Raw genomic sequence first — 22,805 nt, forward strand, 5'->3', positions numbered from 1 at the left:
TGATTGTTAGCTATGCTGTCTGTCCATAACAGATCTTTTACTTTCATAGGTGCAAGCATGAATTACTTTAGATCCTCATGAAAAACAAAAAAAAATGTCCACGTATCTACACGTTACTCACTTTTTTACATCCTTGGGTGTATGTGTGCAAAAACTGAAAAACAAGATGTGTAGATATGGAAGCTCTAAGTTAAATTGGTGTACATCCTTCCTCCTGACCCATCATGGATGTCTTATTTCACTGAATTGTCGCTGTGTTGTCTTAAAAGTGTTGGTAGTTAATTTTATTTTATATATGCCATTCCTATCCTTAATGTAAACTGCATCTTATCCAAAGTTGTTTTCCCTGAGTTGAGGATAGACTTCTGGAAACTTTTCTTGATAGCCCAGTGATTTAGTAGAAAAAGAGATGATGGGACACAATTATACTATCCACTAACAACCAGTACTGTCAAAATGCCACATTAACCTTCTAATTTTGCAGTTAACAGTATACATGTGAAGAGGTATTAATGGCATAGGGATTTTTCATGATCTTTGTAATCCTTGTGTATTAAAGGGATAGCTTAGCATTTCAAAGAAAGAAATAGATTTCTACAATGCTTAATTGTAAGGGCAAACTAAAGTGATATACTCCTCAAGTTAACTAAATAAGCAAAGGATGTATTAGGAATAAGGAGTGAAAAAGAAGTCCAAAAATTATCCCGTAAGACCAGATGGATAAGCACAAGTGTAAATCTCAGATAAACTTACGCTGAGAAAATACCATCTCATTTGCAAACAGGCACTGAACCAGGTGGGTGTGGAACTACTGAGAGGAGATATGCTTGATCCCCAAATTTAAATAATGACTTCTAGTTGACAGCAGCTATGATTACTCCTTGGAGCTACCCAAGCGAAAGAGAACCTGATGCATTTGTCAGCCCCATCACTGACTATCTGGACTCATCATGTTCTGACAAGTGTATCAGGTACAGATGTTTGTAAAATTTTCTTAATAGGAGAGTCAAACAGCTCCGTCTTACCCATCAGCTGCCTCACATGTAGAGAGTCCACCATCGTCATTGCTTCCTGCTTTCCTCCCATCCTTGTTGAAGAGAGAAACCAGATAAATTCTCCACAAACCCTATAAAGGTTGTAGCCTAGAGCTCTGTTCTTGCATTCATGTGCATGCAGATATGATCATACTTTTCTTGTCTGGATTCCCCTGCTTTTCTACCCAAACAGGAGCAATAGTTTTAGCTGTTCTGCTCCACTCTGCCCCATTTTACATGCTCCCCAGGTTGTCTAAAGAACACCAGCAGCCAAGATTCTCAAATTGCCTCAATGTACATAAAGATCACTCAGGAATCTTCAGCTTTTTATCTCCTCCTGGATTTCTTTTTACCATTCTGGCTAAGGTGGACACTCTATCCCAGACCTCTCCCAGCAGCATTCCCAAGCACTAGATGTGAAGAAGTGGCTCAAGCACTAAGCCTGCTCCACTGCAGTAGGTGGCTTTCAGCTGTTTTCTTTCCTTACTTTAAAGTCATTAGTTTAATTCAGTCCAATTATGGAAACAGTTCATTAGGATCTTCGGTTACTTCAGTTTAGGGGTGCCCGAAATGAAGCAATGGTCTGATTTCAGAAGGTGTAGTTTTTCGGTCTTCTAAAATTTTTAAGGTACCTTCAGTTGTGGCACCCCAGATAATAATGTTTGAAAATTAAAAGTAGTTTTTGAAATACTGCTTTTACCCTTATGCTTAAGAGCACAATACCTCCAATTGTCCTGCTGAGCCTTAATGTCAGTTACTTAGCATTCTTTCAGGTGCAGGCTTGTTTGTTTGGTAAGCTGGCTCAGAAGGAGACATTGCCAGCATTCCAATGTTCTGCTGCTATTCAGGGCTTCAGCCTTTTCTGGTTTCTAGCAACAGTTTTGACCTAGATGTTTCTGTGGATCTTGCATGGAAGTGGAAGAGAATGGAGCAGCTCAGCAGGTGCAAGTCCAAGTATTGGTGATTACTCCTTTTAGCCTTTGGCTGTGATTTGCAAAGGTAGAGACATCAACAACACATCAGTTCTTACTGCTGTGTTAAGAAACATGATGAGATTTGACAGAATGGATGCAGGTGACAGATCATTTATCCCTTTGCCAAGCAGCTAGTGAGTTGATGTGACAGAGCCAAAACTCCTACATCCAGTATAACTGTTCACCATATTTTTTCCCAGAGATGTTTTGGGGACAGGAAATACCATTATCACAGATCCAGCATCTACCCAAATTTTGCTCAGTTTAGTAAAATAGGTCTTCATTATGAGGATGGCCACATGTGAAACTGTTCTCCTCTGTGCCAGTTTTAAACATGATGGTGATTTAAATGCTGCTTTTAGATCAGATATTGACCATTTGTATAAGCAACAAATAAATGTTTCAGAAAAACATCACACAATGTCCTGATTTGGAAGGGACTCATCAAGATCATCAAGTCTAGCTCCTGACCCTATGCAAGACATCCCAAGAAACACACCAAGTGCCTGTTTCTCAGTTTTTGCTTGAAATGACACAGATTTTGTCTGGTTTTCTGAGTTGTGTCTGTAAATGAATCTTAAATTCAGTCATTTGGAGAGGGTAGGAAGTATATGGTCATATTTTATTTCCATTTAATATAGTGCATATCCTTTGGAAAAATGTCATCACGTGCTATATGCACAGATACAGGCACGGTGCAGTGAGGTACAGGATCCAAGTTCCTAAGCTAGGTTATTCTACAAGGGGAAACTTTGGTTATTGGTATCATGGGCACGGAGAGGAGGTCAGCTGCTAAGTGTTTCAACTTAGTTGTAAATTGTTTTATTATCCTGTTGTCTTTGTGATACTTCAACAGTCATCATTGCTGCAAATTGGTAGTATTCCTGTGTCCTGGGTTTACAGCTGAAACAGAAGAAGCAGAAGAGCATGTAGTTGAGGAACTGGTTAGAGTGAAGGAACTTGGACTTGTTCTCCCTGAAATATTTACTGCCTTTCACGGACTTTTTATGGGCTCCAGGAGAGATTTGAATGAGGTGTTAGGTTGAAAACTGAACTGAGAGGCTGTTCCTTATGTAGGGGAGGATGGTATAAAGGAATTAACTGTTTGACAGCTGGACTTTGACTTTTGATGAATATTTTTTGCAGGAGAGTGCGAATCCCCCTGCTCCTTTTTCAACTGCTTCACACAGGGTGCAGCGTGCAGGGGGTCACTGCTCACTGTTCCATTCCTGTGCTGGGAGCAGGGGGATGAGGACTGTGTGGGGTTCTTCTCCTGCTGCCTCTGGGCTAACCAGGGCTAGGGAACTGTGCCACAATGTGTTACTGTCAAGGGTCCATGGTGGGTGACTGCCCTGGGGATGTGGCAGGGAAGTGTGCAGGTAAGTGGGACCCAGGAGTATGTGCCTGAACTATGATGCCTCCTGGAACTGCTCTCCCTGGGGTGGAGGTTGTTCTTCCAGCCCTTACTCAGGGCTTGGTTTACAGGCACTATCTGGCCTGTGAAAAGCAATTATAACATAGTAAGTATTTGCCCCTAGCAACCCTTGTGGGCTTGCAGAGGGAACTCAGCAAATAAATCACTACTCTTCAACATCAGCTTATACCCACCTCATAAACCCATTCCTGAGCTTGGCACCAGGAAAGAAAGAAAACAGCATTCAACCAAAGACTAGAGCTTTGTGTTGTGGTTTTATTTTTGCTGTAAGAGTTCAGTTATTTTTACCTAACAAACAACACGACCGCCCCTCTAACTCCCTGCGCGTTGGCACGGGGGCTGTGCGGTGCCGGTGTCTGACAGCTTGCTAATAATGCAGCGTGGTACGAGCACGTCCTGTGCCAGCAGCGATTACTGCGAGCAGGCGGCAGCGCGATGACAGCCTGGAGGAGCGGCAAGCGCAGCCTGAGAGGTGACATCGGAGGGAATTTCCCAATTATCCCTGCTTCGTTAGGCTGCGGGTGACGGGAAGGTCGCACAGCAAGCGCACTCCCGCCCAGAAGGTGCAGGTCACCTCTTTCAGGCTTCTCAAAATGGTCCCTTTGTAATTAGAGGATGTGATTTAGTTTTATTATATTTTTTAAGAGATAATAAACTATTGACAGCTGAGGTTGCAGGCTGAATTTAGCCGTAATCACAACCACAGATGCTTGTGTTTTCACACAAGTAACTGTACTCATTAAGTCTTCCTGTATAAACAGCTAAAACTCAGGACTAAATTGCCAAAAAGAAACCAATACTTCTGAATACCAGCATGCTGCTGCCTAGGGTGTCTACTAAATATATGGAATGGGCAACAGGAGAGAGGAGAGCCAAGAGTGATTAGGACAGCTTTTGTGGTGGTGATGCTGGCACTGAAGATGGGATTCATCACAGAACAGCCTGAATTGCAAAGGACTCACAAAGGATCACTGAAGTCCAACTCCCGCCCCTGCAGAGGACACCCCAAGAGTCACAGCTTGTGCCCAAGAGCATTGTCCGAATGCTCCTTGAGCTCTCTCTGTCAGACTTGGGCTGGTTCCAGTGCCCAAATACCCACTGGGTGAAGAAACTTTCCCTGATATCCAGCCTAAACCTCCCCTGACACAACTTCAACCCATTCCCTGGGGTCCTGTCTTTGGTCACCATACAGAAGAGATCAGTGCCTGCCTTTTGCTTCCCCTGGTAAGGAAGTTATAGACTGCCACAAGGTCTCCCCTCAAACTCCTCTTAATTAGTGTCAGTATTTCAGAATTAGGCTTCTGTTCTGCTAAGCCAGGCATGCAGACTGATCTGTAGGTACTGGAGAGAGAGGCAGTCCAGACTGCCCAGCAGGCTCTTCTGTGTGTTTTACAGCAGAATCTGGATTGCGGGCTTAGACAGGACACCCACAGCCAAAACCAGGCAAGATGACTTTCATTGTCTGAGGTGTTTGGAATCATATAGGCTGAAATACTAATACTGTTCCTGTGACAGAATGGTGCTGCCATGATGTAGGTCTCATGAAATTACTGGGTGTGATTTTTTTTGCCCTTGGAATGCAGAGCTGTCAAACAACTCTACGTAAGGTTGCATATTCTGGTGGTATCATTCCTGTGGAAAGGGTGGTGTGGAGCAAGAATGGAGACACAGTACCCTCTTGCCAACCCTTTGCTTCCTCCTTAAGGATAAGAGGACAGAGAAAAAGTGAGCTGTTGGTGCTCAGAAGCTGCTGTCATGGTGGCTGAGTATTGAGAAAAGCAGGAAAATAGATACATCACTTGCAACCTTGAGCACTCATTCAAGGGCTTGTTAGGGTCTAATTTGGCTTCTTAGTCCTTCCAGGTCAAACCTATTTGTCAAGGGATAGCAGTACTACAGAAACCAAATGTTATCAGCCAAGAAACTACTTCTGCAAGGAGGATTATCAGTTGGTGACATGCCTCAAAGTTACATAAAATCACAGAATCATAGAATACCCTGAGTTGGAATGGACCCACAAGGGTCACCAAAATCCAGCTCCTGGCCCTGCACAGGACACCCCCAAGAATCACACCATGTGCCTAAGGTCACTGTCCAATATATCACTGTATAAAACAAGGAGAGACTGAGTGGTTTTGTTGTGGCTTTTTTTTTTTTTCCATTAAAAAATACAAGTTTGATTTTGGGGGGATCAAAAGTCAGCATTTAAAATACTTCTTTGTTCTTTTTGAGAAGCAATCTAATTGCCTTCACTAGAGCTTCCACTTGCCTGGGATGGACGACCCACTGAGACAGCTTCCTCTGAGCAGTAGGTTTTGTCTCTTTGAGATTCTGTGAGAACTTGGATTACATCAAGGCATGAAGAGAGACTGTTAGACAGCACAGTGGGATCCTCAAAAAGTTCCTAGTTTTAGAGAAAAAATACTGAAATTAAAAACACTGTAATGAAAAGGTGTGAGTGCATTTTGGTTGTTTTGGTTTGTTTTTTTTTTTTTAAACAGAAAAAATAGAAAAAGGCTTCAGAACTGCTGGAAAGTGAGAAAAGTACTTCCTTTGATGCCCAATTTTGTCAAAACCACTTGGGAGCAAGTCTATCACTACTGTTGAGCAGTGTAGGAAGGTATGAATTAGCTTGATGCCAGGTAGGATCTGGAAAATAGCCATATGAGACAAAAATTAAATTAAAATCACTGAAGTAGGAACCTAAGTAGTTCTTTAAATAATTTGTCCCCATCACTGTGTTGCAGGAGCGTGTATGGAAGTAACATTTTCTTTTTATCCTTCAAACTGGGAGAAGAGCACTCTGGATGTGGGAATGGAGTGCTAAATGAGAAGTCCTGCGGGTGCTATGGTTAGGAGCCAGATGTACCCAAAGCCATAGATGCCTATGTGTAGGAAACAGAGTTGAACACGCACTGATGAGCTCTCTAGATCACATGCAGACACCTCAATTCAAGTGTCTTCCTCTCAGGATGATTCTCATCTGATATTTAAGGTTTAAGGAATTACTATTTTTTGAAACAGATCTGCTGCCTGTAAAAGAATTTTGTATTTGTATTCTCCTCTTCTTCCCCAAGAAAAAACCTCAAAACAACTCCTTACAGACATTTGAGTGTTTCCAGAAACCTGTTCAATACATGTCAGTACTATTCAGCATTTTCCATATTTATGCCTCAGGTATTTCCAACATGACATGCCCTTTGTTTATGCTAGTATTGCATGACCCACTCGGACATTTGGGAAAATAGAAGATGATTGGAAATGGGGAGTCCGTGTGTCTAGTTGGTGTCTGTGCTGCTGCAGCATTTGCAGCCAGTGCTTCAGGCTTTCCTTGCTTGTGCATTTTTGTGTTTGACCTTGAGGAAATAACTAAGCCCCTCTGTGCCTCTGTTTCCCAATTGTTCTATGCAAACATTGCTCCCTGTCTGCATTGGCAACCCGTTTTTTTTTATTAAATCTCTTTATACTTTTTTCTGGTTAAGGAATTTCTTGCTGTTTCCTGTGAGATTGTGCTAGTATTATTCAGGAAAAAAAAATTAGTCGATATGTATCCATTATCACTTTGATGGGTTCAGCGGCCTCTCGGCAAACCTGGTTTCAGGGAAAGAGCAATCTGGTTTTCTGTGGCTTGAAGTTTGACCTATGGAGAGTGCTTATAGGAGATGGGTTTTTTTTCTGGGATTGTTTTTCCTCCGTTTGTCAGGTTGTGTACTGTGCAGGGGATGAGTTGACAAATACTCCGTCTAAAGCAATCTTGATGTGTATCCAAGCCTCTCTCCAAGCAAGGCCAGGCACTTTGGCAGCTCCTTTCTGCACTGAGGTTCTCCAGAGCTGCTGCTGAATGGGCCAGCACGGGGCCAGTGCTGATTAATGATGGAAGCACAGCCCCGAGCAGCAATGCCTGAGCAAACAGGGGTGATGTCAGCCCTAGCAACAGATGGCAGAGCCCCTTTCCCGTGCTCCACGGGCTGCTCCAGCGCTCGGAGCTGCTGAATAAGGAACAATAAGGGTAGCACAGGGTTAACCTCCACTTCTGTCAGAGTTTTTGTGCTGCCTTCGCTCTTTCACAGCAAAATGTCACTGGGTGAATTGATTATTTTTTTGTTTTGTTTTGCTGTCCAAACGCAAGAGAAAAGTGGCCACAAGCAACTTTTAGCTCTTGGGGCCGTCTGGTAGAGGGGGCACAATAAACATCCTTCCCGCAAATGTGGAAAAAGCAATTGAAGGTGGAGCTGTTTTATAGAGGTTTCTGATGCTGTTGCAAATTGTTATGGGTCAGTTGCTATTTCTAGCACTAACCTCAGCTGCTCAGGGTGGCTGGAAATGCCTGTGTTAATTACCATCAGGCTGAGGTCTTGTCTGTAGACACAAGTTGTATTGCTTTAGCTACACTGGTATCATTAAAGCGGTACAAATACCCCGAAGTGAATGCAGTTACAGCGGTATAAATGAGCTTGTTTATCTCATAATCTATGCTAGCATAAAGCACCTTTATACCCATATAATTGCACTCGCTGAGGGTTGTGCCAGTGTAAATGTTTTGGTACAAAAATCAATAACTGGCATACTTGGAGGCTGTCTGGGGTCTGGCAGGCTGGACAGGCTGTGCTGCAGCAGCTTCCATACTGAATGCTCAGCTATTTTTGTTTTTAATCTATCATCCTTGTCTTGACCTAGAAATAAAAATTTAATGGGAAGTTGAATTTATGGCGGCAGCAGAAATAGGGGTCGCAGGTGCTATCTTGCCTCCTTGAACTGCAGTGGCTGAGGGGTGAAGGAACCATCTGAGCCATGGGATGGGAGAGGTCCCTTCCAGCACAGAGACAGGCAAAGGGCCAGCCAGCAGACCCTCCCTGAGAAATAGCAGTGATGGGAAAGAGAGTGATGTAGCATAAAATAAGAGATGGAGAGCTGCTTCACAGCTTTCTGGGGCTGCTCTCATATATGCCATAAAGCCATGCTGATAGCCCCAAATCCAGCAGGACCTGCAGGGATAAGAGGTAATCCCATTTTGCCTCCCTCATCTGCCTCATGGGGATTTTTTCTTAGGACATAGAGGCTATGACTCCCCCTACCAAACTGTAGTGATCTGCACCATCTGTAAACTGCCTTTATAATGACTGGAGAGAAGAAGATGCCTCTTAACTACATTTTACCTCCTCTTACCTTGGATATCTAAAAAAACCCACATAAATCAAGCACACGTGAGAGTGCTTCTCAGCTCTGACTGTCCAAGGATGTTTGTCAGTGGGGTAGGGTGCAAGTACAGGGATGAGTCTTACCTGTCCTGGTTAAGCAGGGTCCTGTTCTGCTCCATGGCACCTCTGCTGGCCCATGGCTTTGGGAGAGGTTTTGGTGGTGTGGCTGCAGAAATATTACTGACACTTGGAAAAATCCGTGTACTAAAAATATGTTTACTCTCACTTCTTTGTCCTCCTTCCTTTAACTGACAAAGCAAAACTATTTCGGGGCATTGGGTGTCTTTAGTGAACTTTTAATTAACTGTTTGCTCATTTCACTTTTTAATGAACTCTTGTTGATTATTTTGCTACTTTACACTGTGGCTACCTTGATTCATTTCTGCCTGCTCGTACAAGCATTTCTGCTGGAAAAGGCCATTGTATCTCTCCATGCACTCCTTGTTTGGGACCCCCACTCTTGGAAGTAGCCACCAGGGTTGCCCAGGTCCTCAGCAGTTCACTCAGCTCTGTCTGTCAGTGTTACCAGATATCGCAGCCCTTTTGAAAACAGTGAGGTTTCCTTCCTGGGATTAGATCTGTGGCTGTTCTGACTCTCAAGTAGCCCCATCCCAGCTGCCAAGCAGTCTCCAGTCTGTGTTCCCAGCTCCTGCACATCTCCATGATTCCCCACACTGTGGCTCTTAGCTCAGTGTGCCTCACTAGGTGTGGGCTGTTAAGAAGCTGCCTGATAGTGGTTTAAGATTTTAAAACATCTTAAATGTTTTAAAAACCTAATCCATTTGCCTTTTACTTCTGGGTGTTTCAGTTTCACCAGCCACTACCTATAGTAATTACAACCTGATCCTTTTGGATCCTACAGGTCCACTTTCTAGATTTAGGGCTGTGCTATTGCTGCAAAAACAATAGTGCAAGTAAAAAGAATAATTTGGGTGAGTGAGGAGGCCTAATTGATTCATCAAGGGTTATACAGCACAAACACTTCAAAGCATCGGCACAGGATCCTGCTGTGAAATGCCACTCTGCCTCCTGCCACAAGGAGCCCAAGGAGCAAATGCTCTGCATATTTTAAGGAGGTACTGAGTCTTAGCCTTAAAACCTCCAAAACTCACAGTTCTTCCTTGCAAAGGGACTCCATGTCAAGTGTTTTTGCATTATTTTTACCTACATTTACCCATTTTTTAATCTCAAGAAGGACTCTCAAAATTTCTTAGATTCTTAAAACATGGACCTGAGAGACTGAAGTGTTTTAAATGTGCTTCTGCTATGCACAGCGCCAGTCTTTAACATGTGGTTTTACTTTTATAGCTGAGGTTCCTTATCTGTAAAATGGGAGAAATCTTTTTAACCTGAGAAGGGCCTAACCTCATACCTCACACAAGCTTTTGGTGCTGAATTCATTGACATTTATAGGGTACAATGTAATCTTTGTGTGCTAGATGTTGTTAAAGAGCATTATTTTTAGGTACTTAGATTTGCCTGGAGTTTATTTTTTTAGAATTATTTTTAAGTGCATGTTGAAAACTATCAAGTCGCTGAGGAATGAAGTTTTATTTCCAGCTTGTTAAAACGTACCGAAAACTATGGAAAACAGGCAACTCACTGTTGTTTTGAGTCCTATGTTTAAGGCAGTTTTATTCCCTTCAGTACTGAATAAAAAAAATGTAACTGATCTGTAAATCAACCCTTTGATGCAGTTAAACTGCCAGAAACCAAAACTGATCTGGCTCAAATGATAGACACTTACTCTGGCTGACAACTTATACATTTAATTGGAAGCTACAGCTTTTGAAATGAATTGGACAGGGTGAAATCATCACAGTCTCAGATGAAGACAATGACAGAAGCCAGTATGTTCAGTTCTCTTCACTGAGGCTTGTAACACAGAAAAAGCTGCTGATCTTACTAGATTGCAATTGAAGATATTTGCCCTTCACTGAATAATGAGCTTGCAATCACATTTTGCTGAAACAGGTTCTTTGTACAAATGAAACTTAAATCAGAAGGAAGTTAAATCTCATTTCTTACTCTTCGATCAAAACCTTCATGCTTGAGCGCCTTGTAGAGAGAGGAACATTAGGCTCACATTTCTGTAATCTTATTTGTTATTCAAGATTTGCTCCTGATAACTTAAACTACTGGGAAAAAATAAAACAAAACAAAACACACACACACACACACCCCCCCAAAAAAAAAGAAAAAAACAAGAAAAACCAAACCCACACCCATACAGCTTTAAAAATGGAAAATCAATTCATTTTCACCACTTCTCAAAACCTTTCATCAAAAAGGAAGAGCAGAGCAAGTAGAAAAGAACTGCATGCATCCAAAGTCACCAAATCTTCTTCCTTGTTCCCAGGGCTCGGACAACAATGCCACTGTGAAAATAGCACTGAGGAGGAAGAGCATGCTGGGTAATGAGATGCAAATGAGCACGCCAAGATCCCACTCTGCCTTGGAGCCTTTGTATCCAGTAGTGCAATAACAACCAGCTTTTGAGTCATGATAGGTTAGCACAGAATAGGTTTCACAATGGGTGTATGTGTTATCCTCATGGTTCTCCTCAGCTTGTGGTCAGCAGGATAGTTAAACATGGCATCCATTTCAGTGAGAAGTTGCCTAGATTAAAACTAGCTGAAGTAAGAGTGTCACAATTAATTGCAACAAACTCAGTGTGAGACCTTGTGAAGGGAGAAGGGCATTTTATTTTATTTTATTTAACTTGATCTGCAACTTGGTTTTTCTTACACTCTCATACTCTGCAAACGAAAGCATAGGTACCCAAGTGCTGTGGTGAAGATGACACTTGCGGGAAACTGAAAACCTCCCTGTGTCTCATGGGTTCTTCCTGACTTACAAGGAGCTGAACAGGTCTTGTTTTAAACACGTCTTCTGAAACATTTAGGACTTAATAGGAAGTTAAGTCCTGTTAAAATTGCATTGCAGTTTGGCTTTTTTCTGCTTCTGTAACTCATGTAACTCATTGCTGACTCTCTTTGTCTCATCCTGGATCTCTGTAAGGCCATCATCTGTCCTTTTCTTAGCATGATGGTATAGATGATGTGCTGGAATCTTGCTGCCCTCCTCCTGTTACCAAAGCACAGATCTCCTGCTGACAGGTCAGTGCTGGGACCTTATCAGAGCTGTGTGCCCAGGTGTAAACAGCGTGTTACCCAGACATCTCCTTACTTTAGCAGTACAGTCCCTGCCTTTAAATGTGAGTGCTGTTTCTTGGAGTGCTTTTACACATGCACGTTTCCATTCCTGCTTCATCCATATCCATCTTATTCCTCCTCAAAGGGACCTGTGAAAGAAGGAGGCATCTAAGGAGACTTGGATTTACACAAATGACTGAGCTGTTTCACAAACCTGACTTCACAGAGTAAAGCAGCTGCTGTTCCTGTTCCACTTTTGCTGTGCATTTTTGCTGTTTGTTATGTGCTGAGCCACTGAAGTGGGGGTCACACCTAATACTGTATTTTACCCTTTGATAACAGTTCATAAATCTGTGCTCAGAGAAGCAAAAAAAGGAGAGATTTTAAATGCTTAGTGTTCTTATCGCTGAACTTTATGATATTGTTAGTTAATAATATCTTACAGAAGTAATTTTTTCCTTTTAGGTCACAAGGCACTTTACAAAGAAGCATACTCATTATCTCAGTTTTATGGGAGGGGAAACTGAAGCACAGAGACATAAAATGTCCCACATAAGGTTACAGACCAAGACAGAGGGTGAGCTGGAAGTCTTACAGGCATCTCAGTATGCTCTCTTGAGCAGGTGTCCACCTTGGGAAAGGTGGCAGATCAGATCTTGGCAGTGCTAGTGTGAGCTGCATATCCTGAAAGAGGGCCATATATCTTTTCTGTGAGGCTTCTTTTCCTAGCTCTATGTTCTGCCTCCAAATCAGCAAGATCACCTCGCCAATGGATCATTTTCTTATTGAAATAGAGATGAAGATGAGATTGACTTGACTTGGGGAATCTGTAGGTAGCACAGGGAACCACTCTCCCACCGTTGTGCTTTACTGAGCTGGAGACACTTGATGGTCATGAGGGATCAGCACCGGGTTTTGGGGGGTTTTTTTTAGCATATTTGGGGAAAAAGCTGATGTTGTTTTTCTGTTGCTGAGAACAGTGCTTGGTTGAGTGAGAAATGCAAAATCACTTATCTTTAAAAGGTAATGAGGGTGTGTAGATTGGTGGAGAGGGGGGTAACTGACAACTGCGCCCTGCACACCCTCCTCACCTCCTCCACAATTGAAAAGGGAAAATACTAAGCTTTCATCATGCTGTGACCGATGCAATTCTTACACAAAAGCATACATTGGAGACTTTTTTATTAGTCTTTTTTCCTTCCTTTGTCATAATATGCCAGAAAAAGAGATCAAACAAGATTTCATGAGGTATCCAGGTCCAAGGTGCAGAATATTTGCATAGTTCCTTTCCACTGAAAGTCACACCACCACCACCCTTGTTGCAGATATTATATGTCTTCATTTCTGCAAACAGTAAAATTAATTATCATAAATTATATCCAGAGTCTTGTTAGGCTTAGTCATTGCTTTTGCAGAATTACGAGGCCTTTGTGCACAAAAAAATTAAAGAAAATTGTTTAATGATGATGTGTGCTGGTTACTAAGCTAACCACCAGTAAGATATATTTACAGCTATTTTTGCCTCTAATAATGATATGCTAATTATAACCCAAATAGAATTCTGTAATTTCTCCCTGAAAATGGAAGCGATGCAGGGAGATATTAAAATCTGTGCTGAAGCATCTTATTAGCAATTAGGTTTTTAGGTGGCACGGCACTTCTGAAGGGAAGAAAGCAAAAGAAGATATGAGTCCTATTCCTATTCTTACATATTTGTTTGAGCCTAACTAAAGGATTTGAACTTGAAAACCTTCTTATCCTACAAGGCCTGAACTTATCTGTGAAGTGTTTTAGAAGAGCTAAGCCCCTGTGGGACAGTCCCTGAAGGGCATTTGCTGGGTTGTTCCAGAGCATCACAGCCCCAAGAGGTGACTCAGGCGACAATGACAGTGCGGAGAAATTGCTCATCAGCTGTGCTGCAAGGGCACTGCAGCTCGGGCACGTTGAATATTGTCATACAATACTGCAGCTATGGACTGCACCCTGTGTTGGCAATCTTCAGGGTAGGTCCTGAGGGATCATTTTAGAGGGCAGGCATTTTGGGTTGAACTTCGAGTTTCATCCCACCTGAGTTCAAGAGGCACATGCCTGAAGCCATCTTCAGTCTAAAGTGACCACTAAAGTGACCAGGTGGTGACTATGGTTTGATATAGCAACCTTTGCAGACCTTATCCTGCTGTCCACAGCAGGTTTGGATTTGGCTTCTTCCTGGCCAGACACAACTCACTGCCATCACTCTTGCATCAAGTAAGAATAACGATGATAATTTCTGCTCCAGAAATGTGAAAGAATTGGTACCTTAAATACAACTCCTGTAACGAGTAACTGCTGTGGGGTGTTATAAAATCTGAGATTTAAGCCCTGCAGCTGGGAGATAACAAATAAAATGTCAGCAGCAAAGAGTAGGAAGACAGGGTGAAGAAATAAGCCTTGCAGTCACAGAACTATTCGTCTGACCTCTGTCAACCGCGAGGCTTTCAAAAGTATTTTGAAGGACAGTATAATTAAAAACATGAAAATAAATAGAAAACGGGATAAAAGTGCTCATGGGTTTACCAGAAGTAAATCGTATCAGCCTATCTTGATGTCATGGATAAGATAAATGATGTTCTAAGAAATACTTTGTATGTCATCTACGTGGACTTCAGTAATGCATTTGATACGGTTGCACTGCAGAATTTATGAGGCACGAGGACACAGAGATTAATTGTAGAATTGATATTGCTTATGGGCCTGACTAGAGAGGAAATAAAAATGATGGGTCTTGAATTAGGAATTTGCATGCTGAAGGGCATACATTAACAGATTATCTCAAGTATTGGCTAGACAAATGATCTTATTTGGGGGTTTCTTCAGTGATGCTGGCTTCAAAAGAGGCAGTTTGCTCTCATCCAAGGTTGGAAGGCATCATCCAAACTGGAGCGTTTGGGGAAAAGAAAAAAATAAAAATCAAAGACAGGATCTCTGGGAGTTTGGAGGGTAGAAATTCATTAATGGAGTAAGCCAAACAGCGTGTTTGAGGACTAATACGAGATTGCTGCTCTATGCTAGATGGATCCAGAGGAATCAGTGGTTAGGCTGCTCTGGTGTGGCTGTGCAGACATTATCTGGAGCACAGAGTATTCTCCATCCATCAGGCTTAGGAGGGATGAAGGTTGGAATTGTAATGCAGGAAAGGTAACAGCAAATTTATTAAGTGAGAAGGAACCAATACAGCTTGTCTTGTTCAGCTGACCAAAATGAAGGTGCAAATTGTTCATAAGTGCAGTCTGGAAACCAGGGTATTCAACAGTCATGTGTGCAATTAACTTTCCAGGAGGAGTACACAGAACAGAAAATCTGGCCACTCCAGAAGTGGAGAAGAATATTTAGAAAAGTAGTGGCTTTGCCTGCAGTTCCTTGGGACTGCACTGGCTGAGCTTTAAAGAATGAAAGGGAGTTCCTCTAAGTCCCCTGGTTTACAGGCAGAACAGACTGGCACACCATATTGTCACTTTAAACATATTCTAGGAACAAAAAAAAGCCAGAATCTGCCTTTAAAGGAAAGCATAATCCAAAATCTTCATTGAAGTGAATGTTTGCTGTGCATTTCGTTCAGAGTTTTGATATTTTCAGCAATAAGCTGACGGAACTCTTAACGAGAGACAGAAGGGACAACGAAAGAAGAACGAAAAGGTTTTGCTTCAGCTTCTTTTTTTTCCAGGCATAACCATGCATTAGAAAATGTAACTGTTTTTAAAAAGCAATTGTTTTTTATACCTAGCTTGTTTCAAAAAGGTCGTTCCACTCTCATTGTCACCTCAGGAAAAACAATAAAGCAGCAGTCTTCCACATAATTGCACAGGCTCGCCTGGTGGGTTCTCTTTCTTGTTCAATGAAGTATCATTCATTTAGATCAGAATACAGTCTTTCTAAATTAGAGGTTTACATGTGTAATTATATAAAATGATATGTTTGTTTACATCTCCAAGTAAAATGTAAGTCGTTTTCTATCATTTATCTTTGAAATTCAATTTTGCTTTGTCGATCCCTAATTTATTGCAGGAGATGAATGTGCTGTTAGAGTGTTTACAATGCCTCTCGCTGCCTGTGGGTAATAGAATTACCCTGGTTATTGCTATTCATTTCGACATTTCTATGGTTAAGAATACACGATAGTTTTACGTTCCTGAATATATGGTGCAAATCCTGATGCTATTTATTGTGGCTGCCCATTTTTTTTTAATCCATCTAAAGACTTAAATTTACTTTCAAAGAGTAGTGGGACAGTTGACAGCTGATGGCTGTATTTCTCAGCAGCTGCATACTCTCTTCTGTGTTCATAAATACGTAGAGAGGCTGTTTCATACCTTTGTGTGTAGTGTTGGTAAACATTGTAGATTTCTAGTAAACCCCGAAACTCCCATATGAATTTCTGCCGATTCAGCCCTGGGGCTTTGGTGAATGAGCAGTGTGTACAACCAGTCACTGAATTTATGGAGCATTTTTGTAAAAGCAGTGTTTGTTTTACTTATTCCTTTTGTCTGTTTAGCTGGTTGGGTTGAAAGGCCTGTGTTTCCAGCAAACAATCCCAAGGCGTTATTTTCCAAGCAGAGCTTTCAAGGGCAACTCTACAGAATGTTTCCTTTGATATCTTCTTGTGGTTTTCTTTCTGTATACTTGTTCCTTATAGTATTTGTGAAAGGCAGACTGAGAAGCACATCCACTTTGGACTGTGACAGGATAGGAGCAGTGTTGCAGGATGCTCAGAGCATCTCACAGGGCATAAGAAATATGTGGAGAAACGTGTCTTAATTTTATATTCTTGTTTTCATTTCAAAATTGTTCTTTTTGAAAATGAGAATCAATATCTGAATGAAGAGAAAGTTTTCCTCATCACCAAGGGATTAAAAATCTTTCAGATTAGACATCAGCTCCATGCAGACTACCTCTGTGTGTGTGTCATGGGGCATAGATGGCCCTGTGGTGCCTGGAAATCCCAGGCAAAGATCCTGACCCCACTGTGAGTGGGAAGGATGTAAAGCATGTAATGCTATGGCTTGGAGCTAGGCAGTGTGTTCTGAGCTTGTGTTTAAACGCTGCATAATAACCTGAAGTCCCCTGTTACACTTGCAGCTCATCCATCCCCCACTTGCATTTTCTTAATAAATGGTTTTTATGAATATGCAGAGCAAGAAAAAAAATTAATGGACAGTAAAACATGCAGTAAATTGTATCCTATTAATCTTTTGCCAGGGAAGGGGATGATGTTGCTTTCTTTCTCAGCTTCCTATCTCTATGAAGACACTCAGCCTTCATCTTAAAACAGAGAAATGTACTTGGCTTCTTTTACTTTAACCTGCTTGTTACCTGTCTTACACTTTTTTCATATTTCTCCTAAACAAAGTTTGAGAAAGAAAAATCAATAAAGGAGTTCTTCAGAATTTCATTTTAAAAAAAAAATATTCCTTCTACTATAAAATTCGCAGCACTTCCAGAGATAGCAGTAAAATATTCTGTCTCTCCATAGCAGATTCTGTTATCTTTTAAGCAGTACTTCAGGAAGCAGCTCAGGTAAGGTTATCCATCCACAGGTTGAATGAAAGTAATTTAATTTCATAAGGAGAAGGCTATTGAACTCTCCTTGGCTTCACAGCCATATTAGGGAAATTCAATCTGTGTCAGAAAATAGCCTGTGGAAAACTAATTTTTGGTCCCTAAGTGCCATAGTACTGAAAAAATATGTGAATTTCTTCTAAGTCAAGGGTCAGTTTAGTTACTGTCACCTACAGCCATGGGCTGTTCTGGATGTGTAGAGAATATGCATCAGAAGAAGCAAACCCAGAACAGTGCTTCACTCGGTTCAAACTCTCCAGTGCTTCAAGATTTCCTCTGCCAGAGCCTTTGCATTTAGCAGCCCTTTATGAATTTTTCTTCTGTGGCTAAGTCCACAGAAGAAATTTGAATTAATTAATTCATTTGTTTACAACAAAAATACTTCAAATAATGCGTATATGTGGAAAGAATGAACATCAGTAAACCTTAGAGCTAAATATACCTCTGTAAATATGTGTGGTTTAGGATAACTTTTAGTATTCAACTCACAGGGTAGATGCAAAATGTCACACACATGCATATACATAGTCTAATATTTGACTGTACATACAATATATATGTGTGTATTTGCATAGCAATGTCTACTTCAGCACACACAGGCAAACAGGGGTTTTACTTCTGTGAGTACCCCTCTGTGAAACAAGAGCTAACTGAAGGCCGAGAATGGATTAAATCCTTCCCTTTGATCATGATGGAATTCTTAAAAAAATTTTTTTAAATTATAAAGCATTAGTTATACTGTTGAAATTGTAACTACTCCTGGTTTTATGTCATGTTGAGTGATACAGACATACATGTACATTCATCCACACGCATACCTGACATTACTCCTATGACATCAGGTCTATCACCAAGCTACTGTTTGATAATAATATTAATAATAATAATAATAACAACAACAACAACAACATTTCTTCTTTTGCACTGTAGTAACTGCAGGCTTCACTAATTGCAAGTGTGAAGTAATTCAGGTGGGTTTTGGTCTGTTTCTGATGAACTTTTCCTTTCATTAGCACACATCAATGTGCTAAAAGCATTATCTCAAGCATCAATGCTAAGTGTTGCTCAAATGTCTCAATCACATGTGAGCCATTCTAACTGGAGGTTTGTTTGTAAGATGTATTGTCTAAATTGTCAGGATTTCTTTGTGTTGGTCCTGATCTTTGTTCTGTGTCACTAAGGCAGGTGTGGGTGCCTTGTTACCCACCTTACATCCCTGGTTGCCCCATCCACATTGTAAAGTGATGGGATGAAGAACACTGACATTTATTCTCCATCTACATGCTGAATTTCCTTATACAGGGGAATGATTTGGGGGACACTGATGATCTTATCCACCATACAGTGAGGTTTTGATAGGATGTTCCCATGTCAACTGGGAGTTGTGACTGCAGTATTATGCAATGTTGTCTAGAGTGAGCCTGTTCACCTTCCAGCATTTCCAAACTCTGCAATAGGAGTAGAACAATAATTACTCATTTGTTAAGGTGGGAAAAATACTCAAACAGCAAAAAGTATCATAGAAAAGCAAGTTGTATCAGATCTCCAAGTTCTTACATAGCAAGTTATCTCCAAGCTGGAATATTTGGCCAAACAATATTTTGGAGTTTCACAAAAGAACTCATTCATGTGGTCTGAGGAACAGATGTGCCAGGATGAAGAGAGAGATGTTTTAACTCACAAAATCAAAGAAAAGTATGAAATTCTGTGAGCAGAATCACGTGACTTTGTTTGCAAGCAGATGGTTTTACTGTAAATAACTTCTCTATTGAATACAGTTTTCCTCTTCACTTTTGTGGATGTTCTTAATGATGAGTTATAAATATCTCCTGCCCTTAGCAGGACCGTGATGTTTCCCTGCAAATTTTGAGAGAAACTATTTGAGAGGTGTGCAACAACTTCTAAAGCTTATTGGTAGTTTTGACTATTTTTTGATAAATGTGTGCTGTATCTCCCAGCTGGCTTTGGAGAGTTGTCCATATGGCTGTGTCCATAAGGGCTACAGCACATATTGAAGATAGAAAAAAAGGAAGGGTCGTTTTTTGTCATTGTCCCTTGTGACTTTCTCATAGCCAGGAGTGCAGCCTAACATAATTTCCTTAGGTTTATTTTTCTCTGTGAGTTTTTTTCTTTCAATAATGCCTTTAAACCATAACAGGGTATGACAATTTAATACAGTTAGATAAGAACTGAAACTGTGATATGGTCTCTTGTGTGAAGTCAAGTTTTTCCCAGTTGCCCCAGTGTCTGGAAAATAAAGTTCTACACCCTGCTAAATGTTGCTATTATTATGTATTTGTGGCATGGAGTAGTGAACAGAGGAGGGAGGAAAGCAAAAAGGTTTTCATAAAACTCAGGAAATTAATTTCTTTGAGACTGGACTGGTAAAGTTGTGGGTACTCTTAGACATAACTGGCATATTAATTTTTTCAGTTTTGGAGACTACTCTTCCTAATTTCTTGAAATAGAGTTTTGTAACCTGAAGGAACCAGATTCATATCCATCCCAATACATTACAATAATTCAGTAAATATTAATATCAATTAACTGAGACCTGATACATTAATTTAACAACCTGATGAAACTGCCCAGAATGGACATAGTATGTGGAGCTGCCTCTAAACCAAGAAGTTGTGATGGTTCACAATCAACATACTTCACAATCAGGTCTGCAGAACTGGTGGCAATGGTCTGCTACCTGCCCACTTTAGGATCAGCTGTTAAATCTGAGTGATAAATCTTCTGGAATCTGCTACATTTAAAATACAGGCAGTTCTGTTGTAGACACTTGCTATGTGTTCATGTATCTCTTTTAGAAGAAAATTCAGGTCTGAAGGAACTCTGACAATTACAGTCAAAAAGGCTCTACATTAAACAAAGGGAAACAAAAAACCTCCTTTGTGATAACAGTAGTTTTGTGAGAAGGAGCAGTAGTAGTAGTAGTTTTAGTTTTATCAATGAAGGACAAGTACTATTCTAAGAGTATTCAGTTTCAAATGTTAGCTCTTGTTCTTCAAAAGGAATGTGAATTTTTCTGCCTGAAGAGGATAATGAGGACAGAGACCTTGTATAATTTACAGCTAGAGATCTCTTGTTTAAGAAGAAAGTAGGCAGAGTTCACACTGGCACATTAAAAGTGAAGGAAGTGGAAGATAATATAAAAATTATCATATTCTGTACTGTGATTAGGTTGTGCTTGATAAATTTCCACAATGGCCATGCATATGATGAATAGGGATATTTCAAATTTGAAATCTTTACTTTATCAATTTATTGGGGCCCAACTTTTTTTCATAATTAGGAATTTCTTGCCTGTATCTTTGAGTTCTTTTTAGACATGGGGGGATCTTGTGTGAATGACACCAATTTATCATCTGTGCTGTCATTTCTGTTTAAACTCATGCAGTGAGTAGATAGATGTCTCCCATATGGTGTAACAGTTTTGAATACTTACAACTGCTTGATGCAGGCAATACCAGTTTTGTTTTTTCAGCTTTTTGCCAGCACCAGCTTATTCCATGTAATTGTAATGATCCACTCTTAATTTCTCTGACCTCCCCTTGGGTGTCACTTCTGTGATCTGATGTATCTTGTAACAAGTCTGAAATCCTGGAAGCAGAGTGCACTTCCCTTAGTTCATTTCATCACATTATTTCAGGTAATATTTCTGCCCTTTTCATCAAAATAGGTAAACAGATTCCTCCAAGGAGAAGGTGATAGCATATGAGGAGCTGTAGCTTTTGAAGCCCTCTGGGACTACAAGTCTTATGTAGATGTTGCTGGTGGAGTTTTTTAAGAATTCAGGATCATCATGGATTTGTGTTTAGATGCTTGGCTGGTCTGATTAATTCAATAAGTAGAATAGTTAATCCAGGAAGAATTTATTTTTCTGGTTTCCTTGATAATCTTAAAGATGACAAATTCTTGAGAAAAACGTGGTCCACTGACATTGTCTCCAAAATCAGCTCTATCACTAGGAAAAGTTGGTCTATCAAAAAACAAGCACATAATGTATTTTCCTATCCAAAGAAATGTTCATATGAGGCAAAACCCAAATCTGCCTTTTAAATCTTTAGTGAGAGCAACATAAAAAACTAAGCTATGTTCCTAGAAGGTATGCATCACTTTTCATGAGAGAACTTTGGAATTGTTTCCTTTTCTTTCCATGGTATAAATCTCACAAGAGTTTCATCATTCATGGGAGTACATTGCTTTAAAAAAAAGATATCTTGATCATCCTCATGTAAAAAGATACTTTATTTTAAAGGCTCAATGTGAGCGTGGAGCAAATTGATGAAATTGTAGTACAAAACCTTTAATGCATTAGAATTATTACATTTGGAAATCATTATGTATACAAGTAGTTATTACAGAAATAACCTTCTTTGTCAAGTATTCTTGGCGTGGAATTAATCAGCATCCTATCCCATTAATTGTTTGAGAACTCTGAAATCTTTAATGAGGTTTTTTACAGAAGAGTTTCAGTCAAATGCAAATGATTCATTGAAACTCTTAATCATAAGACAAACAGTGATTCTTTAGTTAGTTTTTTTCATTCGCTGTAATAAATGTAACATGTTAACTGTAGACACACATTTAACTGTTTTGCAGTTACTTTTTTTCACAGTATTTTTCTTTAAAGATTCATTGCTGGTCAGAAAGTGATAATGGTTGGACTGAGAAATAAAATGCTTGACAGATGTCAAGAGATCTGTATGTGATACAGCTTCAAATAGATTTTTTTTTCCACTTGGAGTGTTATAAAAATTAATTTGTATTCAGGCTGATATAGATATGTATTTTTCAACAGCTGTTGACAATCAAATATCATCCTTTTTTCACAGGTCTGATTACCACAACATCAAGAAAATTGGATCGGGAACAGCAAGCAGAACATTTTTTAGAGGTAAGTTTAAGTGGAAATTTATGTTAAGAGGTTAGATGATCTTTGTAGTTTAAAATCACTTCTTCCTGTTCCAGGAGAGTGGTATTTTCCTTTCTTTCAATTTATAACAGACTCACCAAAGCTGGGAATAGCCTGATTATACAGAAGAAATAAAACATTTTGCAATTTCCAAGTGCGGGAAAAATACTGAACAAAAATTGATCACTTGTTTTCCACCTCTAATCTACTTCAGTTAAGTAGCTTCTTGTAGCTTTTAAATTTTGTTTGTGACAGAAATTTGGAATATCCAGATCAAAATATTTTTTAAAAAATATGTGGAATGACCCCCAAGCCTGCCAAGATTTTTAGTCTCTCAGGTTAAACCAGTTTAGATTTTGCATCTTGGTTCTAATGTGCAAACTGCTAATTTGGATGAAAACGAACTTTGAACTTTTTCACTGCATTATCAGAATCAATGATTCTTTATTTTTTTTTAGCTTTCACTTACTTCAACTGTTAATGACAATTT

The 22,805-nt window shown here is 40.2% G+C and overlaps 1 protein-coding gene across 11 annotated transcripts in view; it reads left to right on the forward strand.

Annotated features, from left to right (window-relative positions):
- FAT3 (FAT atypical cadherin 3) overlaps positions 1-22,805 on the forward strand; it is a 404,304-nt gene that overhangs the window by 242,537 nt on the left and 138,962 nt on the right. For all 11 annotated transcript variants that reach the window (XR_004417100.1, XM_033052632.1, XM_033052633.2 and 8 more), the window contains one exon: positions 22,236-22,297. Coding sequence is in view for 10 of the 11 variants with exons in the window: in XM_033052632.1 (XP_032908523.1) it covers positions 22,236-22,297 (62 nt within the window). In the remaining variant the exon portion in view is untranslated. The remainder of the gene's footprint in view (positions 1-22,235; positions 22,298-22,805) is intronic.

This window comes from Catharus ustulatus, chromosome 2 (genome assembly GCF_009819885.2).
Source record: "Catharus ustulatus isolate bCatUst1 chromosome 2, bCatUst1.pri.v2, whole genome shotgun sequence".
Taxonomy (NCBI): Eukaryota; Metazoa; Chordata; class Aves; order Passeriformes; family Turdidae; genus Catharus; species Catharus ustulatus.